General features: G+C 44.7%; 1 protein-coding gene and 1 long non-coding RNA gene across 3 annotated transcripts in view; one reads left to right on the top strand and one right to left on the bottom strand.

The window, feature by feature from the left end:
* Positions 1-18,707, top strand: part of LOC127484399 (uncharacterized) — a 119,023-nt gene that overhangs the window by 55,067 nt on the left and 45,249 nt on the right. The gene's annotated exons all lie outside the window — the stretch shown is intronic.
* On the bottom strand, positions 6,215-12,385 carry KRT12 (keratin 12). The gene is made up of 8 exons (XM_070060709.1): positions 10,796-12,385; positions 10,385-10,467; positions 9,880-10,036; positions 8,444-8,605; positions 8,215-8,340; positions 7,866-8,086; positions 7,138-7,208; positions 6,215-6,664 (listed from the first exon to the last, which is right to left on the bottom strand). The coding sequence occupies exons 1-8, from the start codon at positions 11,327-11,329 to the stop codon at positions 6,567-6,569; spliced, it is 1,452 nt and encodes a 483-aa protein (XP_069916810.1). The 5' UTR covers positions 11,330-12,385; the 3' UTR covers positions 6,215-6,566.

Genomic DNA, 18,707 nt, shown 5'->3' with positions numbered 1-18,707 from the left:
GTACCAAACTTCATCATGTTTTGCATTTTCTTCATAAAAGCTGAGGTTGTGTTCAATAGATGATGTACAAACTTACAAATAGTTGGTGCTAAATGAATTTGCTGAATGAACAATACACAAGTAAATGTGTATATTTAAACCTAATGACTGGACATTGTTTAGAAAGATAAAAATTATACTTTGCCTAGTTTAAAAGGTTGTGTTTGTAGTTCTGTTTGGTTTAAATGTGAAATTGTAGCCATAGGCAATTTTTGAAAAAATTCCATGGTACTTGCACGTACATGAAATATTTCAAGATGGATACACTTTTCTCAGAGACTTTGTGTGTATGTGACTTTAGGAGGACAATAACTAAGTGCAAGGCGGTAATTAAAATGAACACATTCTAGCCGTTCAAGGTCATTGTGTCTTGTATGTATTGTCCTTCATGAATCCAAAATGCTAGGCTAATGTCATTGTAAGTGATATTATTGTAATTTTGTAAAAGGTGAGTCATCTGAGATTGAGTAACTTGTTTTGAGTAAAATAATGACTCACTGAGCAAAGCCTGAGGTATCATCCAGTTTCTAACTTTAAATCCCATTGATCTCTTAGACTTTTAAAATTCATTTGGTTTACATAAGCTCTACTTCTTAAATTGTATTATTTTCCTCATGAGTTTGAAGAAAAGTTACATTTCACTAAGAATCTGTGTATAGCAAAACATTAACAATGACATCTTTTAACAACTAAAATTCATAATCAGTTACACTTTTCTGAAAGATTTGATGCATTCTGTAAAGCTTAGATACTTATTCTGAATTTTGTAGTCTGTTGCATGTGTGAAAAGTATTGTGTTTATCCATAATTTTGCTATTAGTTACTCTCTGCTAGTTAAAAAACAAACAAACAATTAGGGCAGGTATTTGGTGTAATGGTTAAGATGCTGCTGGTATCCCATATTGGAGTGCTTGGGTTTCAGTCTTGGCTCCATTTCTGATTCCAGATTCTGCTAGTGCACACGCTGGGAGACATTAGCTCATCCCTGCCACTCATATAGGAGGCCCAGATAGAGTTCTTGGCTCCTGGCTTTGGCATGACCCAACCCTGGCTGTTGTGGGCATTTGGGGGCAGGAACTAGTGGATGTTAGTTCTCTCTATTTCTCTTTCTGACGTTGTTTTTCTTTCTTTTTTAAGATTTATTTTATTTATTTGAAAGACAGAGTTACAGAGAGAGGTAGAAACAGAGAGGTCTTCCATCTGCTGATTCACTCCCCAGATGGCCGCAACAGTTGGAGCTGTGCCAATCGGAAGCCAGGAGCCAGGAGCTTCTTCCAGGTCTCCTACACGGGTGCAGGGCCCATGTTTTCTACTGCTATCCCAGGCCATAGCAGAGAGCTGGTTCAGAAGAGGAGCAGCTGGGTCTAGAACTGGTGCCCATATGGGATGCTGGTGCTTCAGGCCAGGGCTTTAACCTGCTGTGCCACAGCGCTGGCCCCCTCTCTTTCTGACTTTGAAAAGTAAAAACTAAAATTGTGGATGATAGTCCTCAAGCGTGCTAAGGTTTTCCTTGGTCTATTTGATGTTCTGTATGTGTGCTTGTTGAATAGCCCCCTTCAATCTGAGCAGCCACATTAATATTAGTGTTTTATAGTCCGAAAGTGCTTGTGGCTTACAAGACTCCATCATACAAATTGGATTATTCAGTGCTCACAACAACCTGTGATATAGGGAGGACAACCCTCTCCCCACGTGTCATCTGAGGAAGCTCAATCCCTTAGCAGTCGGCTCAGGAGAAAACGCAGATGACATGTCTCTTTTCAAAATTGGGCTTGTGTGGGAGTATGCTTGAAGGCAAGGAAAGGAATAAATGTTTGGAGGAAATATGCAGATTAGCTCATTTCTTCAGTTGTAGAGACACTGGTTGCTTTCTATAATAATAACAGCTGACATTTAATGAGTGCTTCCTCTGTGCCATGTGTCAACTGAATTATTGAATCATAACCATAGTGCGACGTCAGTATTATTTTGCCCTAATTTTATGGACCAGAGAACTGAAAAACAGAGGCTTAAATGAAATCACCAGCAAGTAGCGGAGCTGAAACCCAAGATCAGTCAGCGTGCCTCTGATCTGTGTGCTGCTTATTTTCCCTTGATTGAAAGGTGAAAGACAGAGGAGAAATCTTCCATCCCTTGGTTCACTCTTCAAATGCCTGCAGTAGGCTGGGTCAAGGCTCTGTCATGCCTCTTCCCAGTTGACTAGTTAATCCCTATTTCTCCACCTCTTTCATCCTAGGCGACCACTTATCTGTTTTCTGTCACTATGTTTACATGAGATTTGTTTACAATTTCATATGAATGGAGTCATACCATGTTTTTTTGGTGGCTTGTTTCTTTAGCTCAGCATAATAGTTTTGAAATTTATCCACAGTGCCTCAGTCATTAATTCTGTATTTACTGTTGGCAGGTTGTATTCTATAGCATGGTTTTGGCAGTTTGTTCGCCAATGATTCAACAGTGATTCAGTTATAAAATTATTTTTAAATGATTTTATTTATTTATTTGAGAGGTAAAGTTACAGACAGAGAGGTCCTCCATCTGCTGGTTCATTCCTCAAATGGCCTCAATGGCTGGAGCTGGGCAGATCAGAAGCCAGGAGCCAGGGGCTTCTTCCAGGTCTCCCAGGTGGGTGTAGAGGCCCAAGTACTGGGCCATATTCTGCTGCTTTCCCAGGCCATAAGCAGAGAGCTGGATTGGAAGAGAAGCAGCTGTGGCTCAAACTGGTACCCATATGTGTACTCAGAGACTTAGCCTAATATGCCATAGTGCCAGCCCCTAAAATTACTATTTTTTATAAATAGGTTTTTGAATATTATAGCTATAATTTTTATAAAAAGCTGTATTGGTGAAGAGAATGCATTTAGTTAGTATACTTTTCAGTTTGATTTTGAGCTTATGATACTAATAGTAAGCAATGACATGCGAATCCTAGATTCAATTCCAAGATTTAAGATACAACCATATAGAAAGCCATTTTCATATATATTAATAGATTTTTAATTTTTTATTTGATATTTGTGTTTTTTTAGAGACTGTAATTTAGATTTACTGATACTCAAAACTCTAAATAACTATTTTATACCTTATAGAACTTTCTGGAAAGAAATGATTAAATAATACAATTTTAAGTAATTAAACTGCTACTTTAAAAAATGTTTTTCCCTCTTATTTTCTTCTATAAAAAAAGACTTGCTGGTGTTGAGTACATCTCATGTAGCTTGAACAAGCTGCGTTGGTTTTTTTAACTTTCATGTCTTAAAGTCCCAGCAGGTGGCGTTCTTATCAAAGTACTGCTTTGATATTCTGTAGTGGTTTTTCCAGGTGGCTCCTTTCCTGCTGTGATCTATTTGCAAACCCACTGATCTTGGATAATTAAGATTTATTTTTCCTGATTATCATATAGGTTGTTTGTAAAGATTTTAAAAAATATTCTTCAAACCCCTTGCTAATCCCCAAGAAATTACTACAGTAGTTCAGTACAACCAGTAGTTCCCAGAATTTTCTCTAATCTATACATACAGCAAATGATGGCTGAGATTTTATCAGAAAGGAGCTGTTATTTGGGACTTGCTGGCTGTTCCATGAAATCTCAGCCATTGGAGCCTCCGTGGGAAATTTTGTGAAATCACTGATTCTTTTCAGGTAGTTTCCCCGCAACGTGTAACTCTGCAGGCAGCTGCTTTCGCCTGAACGGCAGAGCTGTAATGCTTTTGTGACCTGTCCTTGGAAGCCACACCTGTCCCTTCCTCTGTAGGTCGGCTCTCTACCTGCTGTGGGATGGGGCCACATGAGGGCCGCTTGTGGAAAACCCCTCCCTGCTTTGGGTCTCATGCCATTCAGATGGAGCTGTGGGGGAAGCAGGTGTTACTTAAAGCACAGATACTTGTAGGCACTTTTGAGTAGGAGGGAAGTGGCATCTTTTATTACTCAGGGCCATGGACCTTGTTCAGGAAGAGGCCTTGGTCATTTCTCCGGGCCTGAATGGTAATGTTCTCCTCAGATGAGTGCTGAAGGGCCAGAGCCAGACAGGAATAGCTGAATTTGCAGTTATGTGAGGTGAGGAGGACCTGAAATCACCCCGAAACTGACAGAAAGGGTGACTTCTGAAAGCTGCAGACTGAAACAAGGCAGCTGAAAATGGCATCCTAGCCCGCCAGGGCTTCTGTGCTCATATCTGGAATTCCTCCAGGCTTGCTCAGCGCCTCTGTTCTTACACTGGTCCTTGCTCATCAGTTGCCCTGGTTTCTTCATCATTCCATTTTGGTTTCATATAGTAAAAAAAAATTTTTAAAGATTTATTTATTTATTTGAGAGTCAGAGTTACACAGAGAGAGGAGAGGCAGAGAGAGAGAGAGAGAGAGAGAGAGAGGTCTTCCATCCGATGGTTTACTCCCCAGTTGGCCGCAACAGCTGGAGCTCAGCTGATCTGAAGCCAGGAGCTTCTTCCGGGTCTCCCATGTGGGTGCAGGGACCCAAGGACTTGGGCCATCTTTTACTGCTTTCCCAGGCCATAGCAGAGAGCTTGATTGGAAGTGGAGCAGTCGGGTCTTGAACCAGCGCCCATGTGGGATGCCGGTGCTTCAGGCCAGAGTGTTAACCTGCTGTGTCACAACATCAGTCCAGTAAAGAATTTATTATTATTATTAGAAACAGAGAAAGAGAGAGAGAGAGAGAGAGAGAGAGAGAGAGAGATCTCCCATCTGCACTCCCAGATGGCCACAATGGCTGGGCTGGGTCAGGCTTAAATCAGGAACCAGGAGCTTATTTCCTGTTTCCCACATGGGTATGGGGGCCCAAGCACTTGGGTCATCTTTTGCTGCTTTCCCAGGTGCGTTAGCAGGGAGCTGGATCAGAAGTGGGGCAGCTGGGTCTCAAACTGGTACCCATGTGGGATGCTGGCATCACATGTAGTAGCTTTACCAGCTACGCCATAATGTATGTCCTCATAATGAATCTTGACTACTTTCTAGGTGCCAGCTCTTTTCAGGGTCTTAATACTTTATGTATATTACTTTGTTTGTTTATTATTATTTTAAAATATTGTTTGAAAGGAAGAGAGACAGACAGACAGAAAGTTCCTATCCACTGATTCACTCCCAGATGCTTATGTAGCTAGGGCTTGGTCAAACCAAAACTGGGAGCCAGAAACTCAATCTGGGTCTCTCACGTGGGTGACAGGGAACCAAATACTTGGGTCATCACCTGTTGCCTCCCAGGGTGCATGTTAGCAGGAAAATGGAATCAGAATACAGAACCAGGACTCGAACCCAGGCCTCCCATGTATGAGACGGTTATCCCAAGCAGCATCTTAACCTTAGGCCAAATGCCTGCCCCTTTTGCCTGACTTATTTTTCACAAAACCCACCTCATGAAGCACATACTATTATCACTATCATGTCCACTTTAAAGATCAGGAAACTGAGGTGCGCAGAGGTTATTTTACTTGCTGTTAAGTAGTAAAGCCAGGATCTGAGGCCAGTCTGGCTTCAGAGCCCAATCTCTTAATGGGTAAATCCTGCTCTTGTTTTCCTTTTGGGGTTCTGAATATGTCAGCTTGGATTGAAACACCATCTGCCCAGAGTTAGACCTTGACTGCCTTCTGCCTCACCCCATTGACTTCTGGATCTGGCGCATCCTCATGGAAACCTGACCCTGGGTCTCCCTGCTGCCAGAGGGAGAAAGGAGGACAGGTGCTGTTTGTTCACATCCCTGTCTTTACGTGAACTTGCCCTGTCCCCGTTCTCCCTCCTCTGCCTGGTTGCTTTCTGTATGGACATTCACTTGCTCCTGTTAACATTCACTTTTTCCTCCAGCTGTCCTTGAAACCTCTGTTTGACCTGTCTCCCTGCATCGCCCTTCCTGGGAGCTCCTCAGAGCCAGGACCACATCTTATGTATCACTGAGTTATCTCCAACTTTGTACACTGTAGGGGCCCGGTGAGTCTCCTTACTGTGAAAGAAGCTAGAACATGAATGGGACAGCCGTTGGCCCCTAATGGGGACAATGTAATTTTGCTGCAACCTTGATGGGCTGACATAGAAAGGACAGGAGACCTCGGAGAAAATTTACCCAACCCCTGGCCTGACATCTTTGTCCCAGTGTTTGTGAACATGACTTTGAGGTCTGTCTTTATGCCCTTGGCTTTGTTGTTAGAATCAAGAAGGCAAACATTTCATATTATTACCATTCCTCTTTTATTAAAATTGGTGATTTTAAAACAGTACTACTTAATCAAAGCTCTATGATTAAAAATCTATTTCCAGGCCACCAGAAGAAAGTCCCTTGAAGACTACACCAAGTTCAGAAAGAAGTAATTTTGGTTTGTTATAAAGGCCAAGATGACCACGATGACTTAGAATTGGATGTTGTTTCCCAGGAGCAAAAAGGACTCAGTGTGAATAGGGAATCAAAAGGAAATAAAACAGATAAAAATAGTGACTGAACTAAAATACTGTCTTAAAAGAACAATTTCTCTTTTTAAATTTCTCATTCCTAAGACAATGACCGTCAGCAGATCTTGTGAAGTTTTACATTAGTTCTTGTATTTCCTGAACTTGGGATGATACCACCTCACCATTCACCACCTCCTGCACGATTGTCTTGATTTTTCGGGTTTTGGATGGGTCTAAAGATAAAAATGGATGAAGGAGGGCAAAAATTAGTGTTTCAAGTATTTATCCAAAATTAGTTCTTCTTTAAGCTTCTACGTAACAGATTGGCTGACACAATCCATCACATTTAAACTCTCAAAAGTGACTTTTACATTATAAACAAAAAAGGTTTTATCCAGTGACAATGATGCATTCACTGTTATCTTTCTCATGCATACATGAAAACATTTGTCTTTTTCTGCATTCAGAGTGGCTATGTAGCTCATGATTCCTGCTTGTAGAGTAGGTTTCTGCCTCTGCTGGGCTTGCCAACAGTGTCACTACAGAACACACTGCCCAGTTTGCTGCAGATAAACGTGAATGTTTTACCTTGACTCAAAATATAAATTTACTTTAAATTTAAATTATGCTGTGCTGTTCAGTGATATCTTACAATGTTAATCACTGATGCATGTGAGTCTCACTTGAGCGATTCTTAACTGCATACCTTTAGAGGAATCAATTGACTGTGCTTGAGACCTGGAGCCTGTCATAGCCGAACTCTCATCCAAGCCATCACTGTAAAGAAAACAGGACAGGTGAGGTCCAGTAGTGCATGCTAGAATAAGAATAAATTGGGAAAATTCGCCAGGTGAGCCTCGGATTAGAAAGGTACACAGAACTATGACCAAGTAAAGCATTCCAGATGTCCTGTTTCAGAGGCTTAGATGCTGTGCCCTGGGAATGTCAATGGGTGCAATGCCCCTTAGCTTTCAAATCCTGTGTAATGCAGGCTCTCAGAGTAAAGCGCCTGGCAACTGGTGGGAGATCTGCTCCCAGGCATGCAGTCTCCCCGTTTACGATCTGAGTTCTTCCGCCCAGGGCAGACTACTATTACTTTAGGAGAATCTGCTGCAGTGGGTCTGAGGTGATTCGGGTGGCTACTGTTTGAGGTGGCGTTCTTAGCACTGGTCATCGATATCAGAAATTGAATGGGTGATTTTTCCAGTACATGGAATTGCGTGTTTACCATATGCCTCTGTCTCCAGGGCCTTTGTTCATGGCAGCTTTATTGTTAGTAAGATGATTAGTGAGAGCACATCGCATGAGTATTTGGTAAATGCCAGGTGCATCTTTACTAGGTTTGTTGTTTTCTTCTCATTAAAGGACCCTTCCTTTATTGCCCCCCAAAATTGGCATCTTGTGTCCCCCTGTCCAGCATCACCCGTTATTCACCCTTGGGCCTCCCCATCCAGCAGGCGGCGGTAGGTCTCTATCTCCAGCTCCAGGCGGGCCTTGACGTTCAGCAGCCGCTGGTAGTCCATGTTCTGGCGCTCGGTGTCGGAGCGCACCTGTTGCAGCTGTGCCTCCAGGTCACCGACGAGCTGCTGCACCTGGGACAGCTGGCCGCAGTAGTCGCCTTCAGTTTCGGCCAAGGAGTCCTCCAGGGATTTCTTCTGCAGTAGGAAGGAAACCATACAGTGGTAAGGATGGGGAGGGGGGGACTGGAAAGAGGAGGGCACGATTTGGATACAGAGTTTCCTTCGGAGGTTGGAGTGATGTGTGCTCAGTGGTGCGAGCATACCATAGCAAGCTGGGACTGGAGCTCGATCTCCAGGTTCTGAAGTGCGCGCCGCAGGTCGGTGACCTCGCTCTTGCTGGACTGAAGCTGCTCCGTGTTGGTGCTGATCTCCTTCCTGAGCTCCCCGCTCTGCAGAGGCACAGAGGGCCAAGGGGGCGCGAGTGAGGCCGCTAGCTAGCAGGTCAAGTCATTCTGTGAGTGTTTGGCAGCCTCTTGCTTTAGTTTGTGTTACCTTTTCAATGAACCAGGCTTCCGCGTCCTTCCGGTTCTGCTCGGCGATGGCTTCGTACTGCGCCCTCATGTCGTTGAGGAGCCTGGTGAGGTCCACTCCTGGTGCGGCGTCCATTTCCACGCTGACCTCACCTGGGCCACCTGCCCTACAGCTTTGTAGCTCCTGGGGATAGCAGGTGAGGGAGAGGGGCCCATGATGACTTTCGTGATCCTGTTAGCTTTTGCCTTGGTGGGCCTCCTCCTCCATAAATAAACACTAAAAGTAGTTTTGCATGCCAGCCTTGTGGCATAGCGGATTAGGCTGCCTGTGGTGCCCTCCAGCATCCCATATGGGGCTGGTTCGAGTCCCAGCTGCTCCACTTCTAATCCAGCTCCCTGCTAATGTGCCTAGGAAAGCAGCGGATGATGGTCCAAATACTTGGGCCTCAGCACCCATGTGGAGACCTGGAAGAAGTTCCAGGCTCCTGGCTTTGGCCTGGTCCAGCCTTGGCCTGCTGTGGCCATTTGGGGAGTGCACCAGTGGATAGAAGATTTCTCTTTCTTTCTGTATCTTTCTTCTCTCTGTAACCTTGACTTTCAAATAAAAAAATATGTTTTTGACTGCTTTGGTATGGACACATACCAAAATGTATTGAATACAATATAGTAAAACTTTTTAAACCTAAAATTGCACATTTTTTTCTTCTGATTTCAAAAGGGCTTAGGGCGTTTTCTTGGCCTCTACAGTTGCTACAGGCCCTAGGTGCTGTGCCTGCATGTCTGACAGATGCATTGGTTCTGCTGCTGGGGTCTATGGCCTTTGCAGGGAGGGGAGGCCTGGTGTAGTAACTGGGAGATTTCAGCTACCTCAGCCAAATGCAGGGCTGCACACAGCGCCTGGGCATGCGCACTGTCACTGAAAACCGTGGAAACTGATTGCAGTGTGCATCCTACATACCTGCCTGGGATGTACACTGTGGCACATCAGTTCTGTGTGTGGGGAACACTGGGTAGAAGTGGCATCTCACACACGTACAACTTCCTGTGTCACTGCCACACGTCTGTTTTTAACTTTAAAAATATTATATTAAAAAAAAATCCTAAACCAGGACAATGAATATTCTCATTGTTGTAACCCCATGATGAAAGTGACAAAATCACAAAGGGCTCCTAATTTGTTATATACACACACACATACAGAGAAAACACCCCCCATACAAACAGAAGAAAATCTAGCACACACATAGAGAGAAAACTGCACACAGAAAACCACAGAGAGAGAGAGAGAAATAGAGAGACACAGAGAGAAAACCACGCACACACACATACACACACACAGAAATCCAAAACAAATGACCATTTTAACCAGGGAGATAATGTATCCTCTGTATCTAGCTCTAGACTTGGACATTTGAAACTGTAGGGTTTTGAGTGTGGGAGAGGAAGGCAACTTCTGACCTCCTCGTGGTTCTTCTTCATGTAGGCCAGCTCTTCAGTCAGGCTCTCGATCTGCGCCTCCAGGTCGGCTCTGGCCAGGGTCAGCTCATCCAGCACCCTGCGCAGCCCGTTGATGTCGGCCTCCACCGTCTGGCGCAGGGCAGCCTCATTCTCGAACCTGAGGAACAAGTGCAACACGGTTTAGGGAATCAACACAACTCTCTGAACGTTTTGATCCATTCATTTTGATTCATTGACAATAGGTTTAGGACCCTGGGGGAATTGCATTGCATCTTCTGATGACAGCACGTGACCACCACGGGGCTCTGTGACCCCAGGTCTAAGCAACTTGTAGGTGATGGGAATTGTACTTGATTCTCTAGAAAGTCTAGTATAAATAAACCCTGCATGTAGGGAGCATGTGAACTTCAGAAATTTTAAAATATTCACTCAAGGAAAGCAGGAAAATGGGACAGAAGCAGAAGTTTTGGGGACATGTTCACTGTCATTGGTGTGTTCCACTCACTTCATTCTGAAGTCGTCGGCGGCCAGTCTTGCATTGTCGATCTGCAAGATGAGCTGGGCATTTCCAATGCTGGCAGAAATGATCTGGTCAAAGAGGTGGAGACACACAAAGCTGAGTCCTCAGCTGCTAGTATTATACAATTAGGTTTTCAATGTGAAGAATTTGAGACAGTTTCATTTTCTAAGAAAATATGTGTATAAAACAATATTGAAAAGTTAAAAAAATTTCTTTTCTTACAAAAGGGCAAAAGACATACACTTTATGGTAGATGATAAAAAGGGACTAAACATCCTAAGATGAGAAGAATGCTCCAAAAAACCCCACTAAGTTGTAGGTGATCATCACTGTAAAAAATTGTAATAGTAGAAGAGAGAAAGAATCCCCCAAGCCCCTCCCAAAGCACGCTCTCACCTTATTCCTGAGGTCTTCGATCAGTGGGTGATACTTGCTGTAATCATGCTGCGGCCCGCAGTCTCCATGCCCGTGGCCACGTGCTTCATACCACTCCCGAATTTTGTTTTCGAGCTCAGCATTAGCATCTTCTAGAGCTCGAACCTTGTCCAGGTAGGAAGCTAATCTATCGTTAAGATTTTGCATGGTTTCTTTCTCAGATCCAGAAAGAAGGCCCCCGTCATTGCCAGAGGGGAGATACAGAGAGCCACCCCCAGGGCTTCCCCCAAATCCCATCCCGAGCCCTGCAAAGCCACCTCCCAGGCACCCCCCATAGCCAGAGCCCAGTCCTCCTGCGAAGGAGCTTCCAGAGCCACCGCCAAAGCCAGCACTGGGACCAAACATGGAAGCAGCGGAGAAGCCTCCCCCACAGCTGGCCCCAAAGCCAAAGCCACTTCCCACACTGGAAGCGGACATGCCCCTCGATCTGCCTGCCACCCCGCTCTGGGTAGAGAGCCGCCGGGACAGTGCAGAGGTGCGCACTGAGAGTGACATGGTGACACCTGGGGGGAGGTGGTGTGGGTGAGCCAGGAAGGCTTGCTTTTTATAGGCTGTGAGATGGGTGTTGCCTTGAAGAGTTCATGCTCTCCTTTCACACTAAGGTGTCTCCCCCGACCTTTTATTTATTTATTTATTTTTTTGCCATCTCAGCAAGTAAGTGATTGATGTGTAGTGAAAATTCATTGATATAGAAATAATCAAGCAGTCATTTCCATTAAATTTTGTTATTCAAAAAAAGAAAGCTAGGCGGAGTAGAGCGAGGTTGTCATAAGGAATCTTCCATTTCTAGATTGTTCTCTGTATTGTCAGTACTGCCGTGGAGAGAGCGATGGGTGATTATTGAATGGCTAAGTTCACAAATGCTTCTCCCTCAACTGTAAGCTTTGTAAAGTTCTTCATGCATCTTTCCTGTGCGTTTCCTTTAGAAAACCCAAGGCAAACCTTACAGTTTGCAGTGGAAGATAGTTTCAGAAGCGGTTGTGAAATGCGCAGACAGAAGGGGCATGTTCCAGGTTGATACTGGAGTTTGAGTTTTCAGGATTTTAAGACCTTGTCATTAGGATGTTGTGTGGCTTCTTTTTCCTGATCCAGAAAAGAACATCTCTTGGACACTGACAGGTGCTGTTTTTGAGGAGAATATTATAGTCGTCTCAGCAATTTTTCCTTTGCATGAGAACTAACCTTCCTTGTAAACTCTGTGAAACCAGGGGCCTTGTCTAACTGTTCAGTGCTTTGTACCAAGTACTTTTGAAGTTTATTCCTGTAACAGATGGTGCCCGCAATGGTTGCTCCATAAGTGAGTTGGTTGGTTGAATGGATTGTGTGAAAAGTTCCTTTCTTGGAGTGGATGTTTAGCCTAGTGGTGAAGATACCCATTCTCTGTATCAGGGTATGAGGGGTGTATTCCTGGCTCTTTCTGCTAACGCAGCCCTTGGGAAGCAGCAGTGATGGCCCAGGTAACTGGGTTCCTACCACCCACCTGGGAGACCTGGGTTGCATTCCTGGCTCCAGCTGGTCCCAGACCTGGCAACTGAAGGCATTTGAGGAGAGAATCAGCAGATAGGAGAGTAATTCTCTCTCTCTCTCTCTCTCTCTCTCTCTCTCTCTGTGTGTGTATGTGTGTGTGTGTGTCTCCTGACCTTGTCTGTCTCTCAAATAAATTAATAAATATTCAAAAAGAACTTCAGGTCCTGTCACCATTATCAATATGGAGAAAAGGGAAGCACTGTTCAAACTTAAGAATGATTAAAACCCCAAGTTTCAGAAGCTAGTGAACCATTTCAGCAGACTGCTATGATGAAGAGAAATAAATTTTGTCATCTAGAACAAACAATATACCTTTAAGAATTTTGTAAAGCATTGCAAAGCATGCTTCAGGGAACTGTATCCAGGCTCTTTATTTCTTTTAAGAAGAAATTTCTTATTATACTTCCTTCTTGGATATATTACTTGCCTTTGAAATTGCTATGGCTATACTTGTGTAGGGGGTGTGATGACAGTAGCATTCTGATGGAAAATGCATTAGCCTGAAAGAAGCCTGCTTTCAGAGACCATTGTAGAAACCAGAAAGCCTGTTAGTGAAATTCCAGGGTAGCGGACTTGCCTTATGAATTCAAAATGTGGGCATTTCAGCTGGGTAAGAAAGAGTAAAAGGAAGAATACCTCTTCCTCTGGACTTCTTTCACTGGGCTCAGTCTCACACGGGTCAGCCCATCTTTTGCCTTTGTAGAGTGTGGACTGATTGAAGAAGAAGCTTAGACTCCTAGCCTGGGTTCCCCTGAATTCAGTGTCTCCTGCTGCCTACAGAGACATCCAGATGTTACCCTCCCCAAATTCCAGCCTCTTGAAAAGTGAGGTTCTTCAGTTGTGAATATCCTGAGACAGAGCTGCCAGTGCCCCCTGGGGATTTGGGGGCAGACGTGGTGGGGTGGTGACACTCGATGCCCTTGTCAGTCTTCCAAGGAACACCCGTGATCAGTTCTGGCAAACGAAAGAATGTTTTGACCTATTTAAAAAATCACTTTCCCAGGGACAGAAGTGATGAGCCCGTGGTGAAATCCAGTGGCAGCTTCCTTTTACCGTGTTACATAAGGGAACACATGTGGAGGTGCATGTTTTCTCACAACCTGTACACGCCTCAAAGGGCAGGCAAGCAAGGTTTCACAGGAAGGGGGTGTGAGGCAAGAGGCTGTAGGAATTGTAGGAATTTCATTTTCAGCCACATGTGCTATGGATGTAGCAGCCTAAGGCAGATTCTACTTGGTGAGAGAGGCTGCAATCCATTTCTTTTCCTTTTTTTAAAGATTTATTTATTTTTATTTGAAAGTAAGAGTTACACAGAGAGAGGAGAGGCAGAGAGAGAGAAAGGTCTTCCATCCGATGGTTCACTCCTCAATTGGCTGCAACAGCCGGAGCTGTGCTGATCTGAAGCCAGGATCCAGGAACTTCTTCTGGGTCTCCCACATGGAAGCAGGGGCCCAAGGACCTGGGCCATCCTCTACTGCTTTCCCAGGCCATAGCAGAGAGCTGGATTGGAAGTGGAGCAGGTGGCTAGAACTGTCATCCATATGGGATGCCAGCGCCTCAGGCCAGGGCGTTAACCCACTGCACCACAGCACTGGCCCCTGTTTTATTTCTTGACAGAATGGAAATTAAGTGGAAATTCAATGACTTCAGCCCCATGTGGGGTTTGGTTTGTTTTTATCAAGGATTCCTTCACTCTGTATCCCAAGCATTTTGGCTCATGTAAATTGCTTGAATTGCTATCAGTTATTGTGCACCTACTGCTTCTTAGACTGTGGGCCAGGTGAGTTACATTTAAAAAAAAAAAAGATTTATTTTATTTATTTGAAAGAGTTACAGAGAGAGGTAGAGACAGAGACAGAGACAGAGACAGAGACAGAGAGAGAGAGAGAGAAAAAAGTCTTCTATTCCGCTGGTTCCCTCCCCAAATGACTGCAACTGCCAGAGCTGAGCTGATCTGAAGCCAGGAGCCAGGAGCTTCTTCCAGGTCTCTCACATGGGTACAGGGGCCCAAGGAGTTGGGCCATCTTTTACTGCTTTCCCAGGCCATAGCAGAGAGCTGGATTGGAAGTGGAGCAGCAGGTCTCAGGAACCGGCGCCCATATGGAATGCCAGTGCTGCATGCTGGGGTTTTAACCTGCTACGCCACAGCGCTGGCCCCCTAGACATTCTTTAACCTTGTGGCGACCTTTGAAGGTAGTCCTCCTATCTCTCTCACTTTGCAGATGAGCAGTCTGGGGCTTAGGGTGTTTGGTGGGCTGTTTAGGACTCCACAGCCTGGAGGTGGCAGGCTGGGACTTGCATCTCCAGAGCCCTCTACAGACCACACAACCTTGCTACTAACTGTGAAAACTGGCACAGGGTGGCTCTGGCCCCTTCGTGTGAGAATGGACTTCTGCCGTGCCCATCACCCAGCTTTGGCCTTTCCCTTTGAAACTAAACTTTTCTGCTTGATTTTCTCAGTGTATGGGCCAAGACCCATGATTTGAAAGAAGCAACACTCGATATGAGGTTTTGCAGACACACAGGCAAGTGGGTTTTTACTTGGAGTTTTGATCTGTAACCACATCTTCAGAGATCTTGTAAAGTACAAGTTAAACCTGCACTCCCCACATAGGAACCTGACATTTGGGGTGTTAATTATTACTTACACATCATGCTCAAAATTATAACTTAATGTTATGATCACATAATATGCAAATAGGATTAACTTATTTTTTGAGCTTGGGACTGATTTTGTGCTTAAATGAATGCTTTCCAACTCTAATGCCTTTATGAAAATTTTAAGTAATTTTGTTTATTATCTATATATTATGTTTCAATGTTATACATTTATGCCTCTCCCTATATTGTATTTTATGCTAGACTGTAAGCTTATGAGTTAGGGACTAAATCTAATTTCCTTTTTCCTCTGAGTCCCAGCCTAATGTTTCACTAAGCTACATCATTGCACTCCTGAAGTTATTTCACTTGAAAGAACTTGTTCTTAATGTGTGCAAATGTGTCATTTAAAATTCATTTCATTTGGAAATGACTGCCCTAATTTATGGGTATGCTTTGGCCGAGATGTTTTTATGAATCAGTGATGATTGGAGAGCAACTTTGCTACTTTACTGGCTTTTGGGGTGGGTGATGTGGGGAGGGGGAGCCCTCTGCTTTAGAGTTTTCCGGAAGTGATGATAAGATTCTTTGACAGCTGCATAATTGTACGGGCAGCTGGGTCTGTATGAAACAGAACAATTCTGGGCCTGTTGGCAAAGTGACTGCAGAAGTCGAGGCACAGAGGGAGGTGCCTGGAGCCTCGAGTCCTGTCCGCTGCCTTTGTAGTTTAGGGAATGATCCCGATGGAGAAATTGTGTGCTGCTTGTAAATCCTTGGGTTTTTGTTGAATGTGGTGTGCACACATTCTTTCATGTCAGCCTTGCTAGTTTTCTGGTCTTCCCTTGCAGAATTACTTCCCGAGTTACTTCCCTTAAACACAGACCTGCATCTGGGGATGAAGTTGTGGCTCAGCAGGTCAAGCTGCGGCCTGAGGTGCCAGCATCCCGGATGAGCACTGATTTGAGTCCCGGCTGCTCCTTGTCCAGTCCAGCTCCCTGTTGATGGGCCTGGCAGAGCAATGGAAGATGTCCCCAGTGCTTGGGCTCATACACCCTCATGGGAGACCCAGACAGAGTTCCAGGCTCCTGACTTTGGCCTGGCCAAGCCCCAGCTATTGGGACCATTTTGGGAGTGTACAGCGGATGGAAGATCGATCTTTCTCTCTAACTCTGCCTTTCAAATTAATACAGAAATAAATAAATCTTTTTTTTTAATTAAATCGACCTGCTTCTTTCTGCAGGTCACTCAACTCTTGGGCTGTTGTCATACCTTTCATCACTCTGGCTGTAATATTTAAAAGTCCCATTAGTGTATGAAAGAGTAGTGTACATTGAAATCATGCTTTTGAGATGAGGGATGAGTGAAGACCCTCAGGGAGGCACGAGTGAGGCTGAGTTCTGGACTTCGGGGCTCAGAGGTTCTCAGACGCAGGGGAGGATTTGGGAGGCAGTCGGTAGAGGCCAAGAGGAGGAGTATAAAACTGTGCCTTAGAAGGGGATCTCAGAAGTGAGCCCAGCAGAGAGAAAACAGACACTCAAAGGGGAGTCTGAAAGTAGGAAGTCCTTGGGGTGGGATTTGGCACAGTGGTCGAGACCCTGCTCGTGTCACCCACGTGCCACATCAGAGTGCCTGAGCTCAGGTCCCGGCCCCACTCAGATCCAGCTCCTTGCTAAGGCACACCCTGGGAGGCAGCACCTGGGTCCCTGCCACCCACATGGGGACCTGGATTGAGTTCTGGGTTCCTGGCCTCAGCCTGGCCCAGCCCCAACTGTCGCAGGCATTTGGGCATTGACCCAGTGCATGGAAGATCTGTCTGTCTCTGTGACTCTGCCTTTCAAATAAAATAATAAAAAATAAATTACTAACCAATGTTTTCAGTTGGAGCTGCTATTTGGGAGTGTAACAAGGTAGCTGAGACTGAACCTGAGTCAGGAAGGATGAGAGCAGGTGTCCAGGTGGCTTCACCGGCCGTGGATCAATTTCATATCACTCCGTGTCATTCTCCTTTCTAGAAAACATAGTTTTCTCCTTTCTAGAAAAGTTCTCTCTATGCTAAGCTCATTCCAGGGGTTCTGTCTCGTTTGATAGTTCCACCTTCACACTGATGACTTCATGCAAAATAAGGAAATCCATTGATGGTAATTCCAGCCTGTGCTGTTGAGACCTATGGCTACAGACTGAAACTTCTGTCAGAAATAGGAGCTTGCTGGTCTGGTTCTCAGCTCAAACAAGAAGTGTAGATAGACAGATTAACGCTTCACTTTCCCACGGTAACTTCTGGCAGAACCAGAGGTGGAACTCGGCCATGAAGCAAAGATATGCGCAAATATGCGCTTGCTCTCACCTACTTTCTTTGAAAGATCACTTGGAAGAAACTAGAGATAGACCAAAAATCTACAGGAAAATCTTCCATTTTCTGATGTGAAACTGAGTTAAGGGTGATAACCCTGCCTCTTTTAATAAAATTTGTTGTTGCCATATGACAATGAGTATGTCTAATCAAATTCAAGTCCATCTATATAGGTTTTTTTTTGTTAGATTCAGTCTCTTTGATTCTAACATCAGAATTTCAGACAGTTCTGGAATGTGTCTTGGTAGGTAGAAAGTATTTATTTCTACAAGTTTTTTTTTTTTTTTAAACACATTTAAAAGCAGTTTGCTAACTGGTGTGACTTGGAAGTAAATTAGTAAAGAAATGAGTGAAACCTCTTCACTTCTTCCAAAAGTGCAGAAATCAGAATGATTGAAAATGTCTTTTTTGACAAGGTTTGTGCAAAATCAAGCCTGGTGCCTGATGTTAACTAACTGGACATTTGTCATAATTGGCTATTGTGTTTGGCTAATGAAAATGACCAACAGCACAACCACTAAGGAAGGAAAGGCAAATGCCTATTTCAAGCGTGAATCATGTTTTGCTTGCCATGTAATTAGTTGCTTAAGAGCATATCCTGGGGCTGGCGCTGTGGAGGAGCGGGTAAAGCTGGCCTGCGGTGCCAGCATCCCATATAGGTGCTGTTAGAGTCCTGGCTGCTCCTCCTCTGATCCGTTGTGGCCATTTGGGAAATTAACCCGTGGATGGAAGACCTTTCTCTCTGTCAGCATACATGTAGCACCTATCAGCATACATGTAGCAGTACTTTATTCCTTTTATCGCTGAACAATACTCAGCTGCACAGATAAGCCACTTTTTGTTTTTCCACTCATCAGCTGATGGCTGTTACTACTGAGGTCATTATGAACCATGCTCCAGTGAGTGCTGTGTCCAAAAGCACACAGTCTGGGCCGGGCACTGTGGCTAGTGGGCTGAGCCTCCGCCTGTGGTGCCAGCATCTAATGTTCTTGTCCCCACTTCTCCTCTTCAGATCCAGGTCTCTGCTGATGGCCTGGGAAAGCAGAGGAGGATGACCCAGGTGCTTGGGCCCCTGCACCCATGTGGGAGACCCAGAAGAAGGTCCTGGCTTCAGGCTGGCCCAGCCCCAGCCATTGCAGCCATTTAGATGGAATTCTAGTCGATGAAAGACCTTTCTTTCTGTCTCTCCCTCTCTGTAGCTCTGCCTCTCAAATAAATGAATAAAATTATGAAAAGATGCAGTCTTCGATTCCATTTATATGAAATATCCAGAACAGGCAAACCCATAGAGAGGGGGAGATCCGTGAGGTTGGTGAGGTGCTGGGGGTGACTGCTAACGTGTGGGGGCTTTTTTTGGGTGGCAGAGATGACGCAAATGTTCTAAAATTAGATAATGGC

The sequence above is a fragment of the Oryctolagus cuniculus genome, chromosome 17, assembly GCF_964237555.1.
Source record: "Oryctolagus cuniculus chromosome 17, mOryCun1.1, whole genome shotgun sequence".
NCBI classification, from domain to species: domain Eukaryota; kingdom Metazoa; phylum Chordata; class Mammalia; order Lagomorpha; family Leporidae; genus Oryctolagus; species Oryctolagus cuniculus.
This window is presented reverse-complemented; position numbering and strand designations above follow the sequence as displayed.

Bases quoted from the DNA above. Each gene is read 5' to 3' on its own strand.
- KRT12 (XM_070060709.1), bottom strand. From the start codon at position 11,329: ATGTCACTCTCAGTGCGCACCTCTGCACTGTCCCGGCGGCTCTCTACC. The intron at 10,468-10,795 runs GTGAGAGCGTGC...CTCTTTGACCAG, and splicing joins TCGAAGACCTCAGGAATAAG to ATCATTTCTGCCAGCATTGG. The intron at 7,209-7,865 runs GTGAATAACGGG...TTTTCTTTACAG, and splicing joins CTGGATGGGGAGGCCCAAGG to TGATGGCTTGGATGAGAGTT.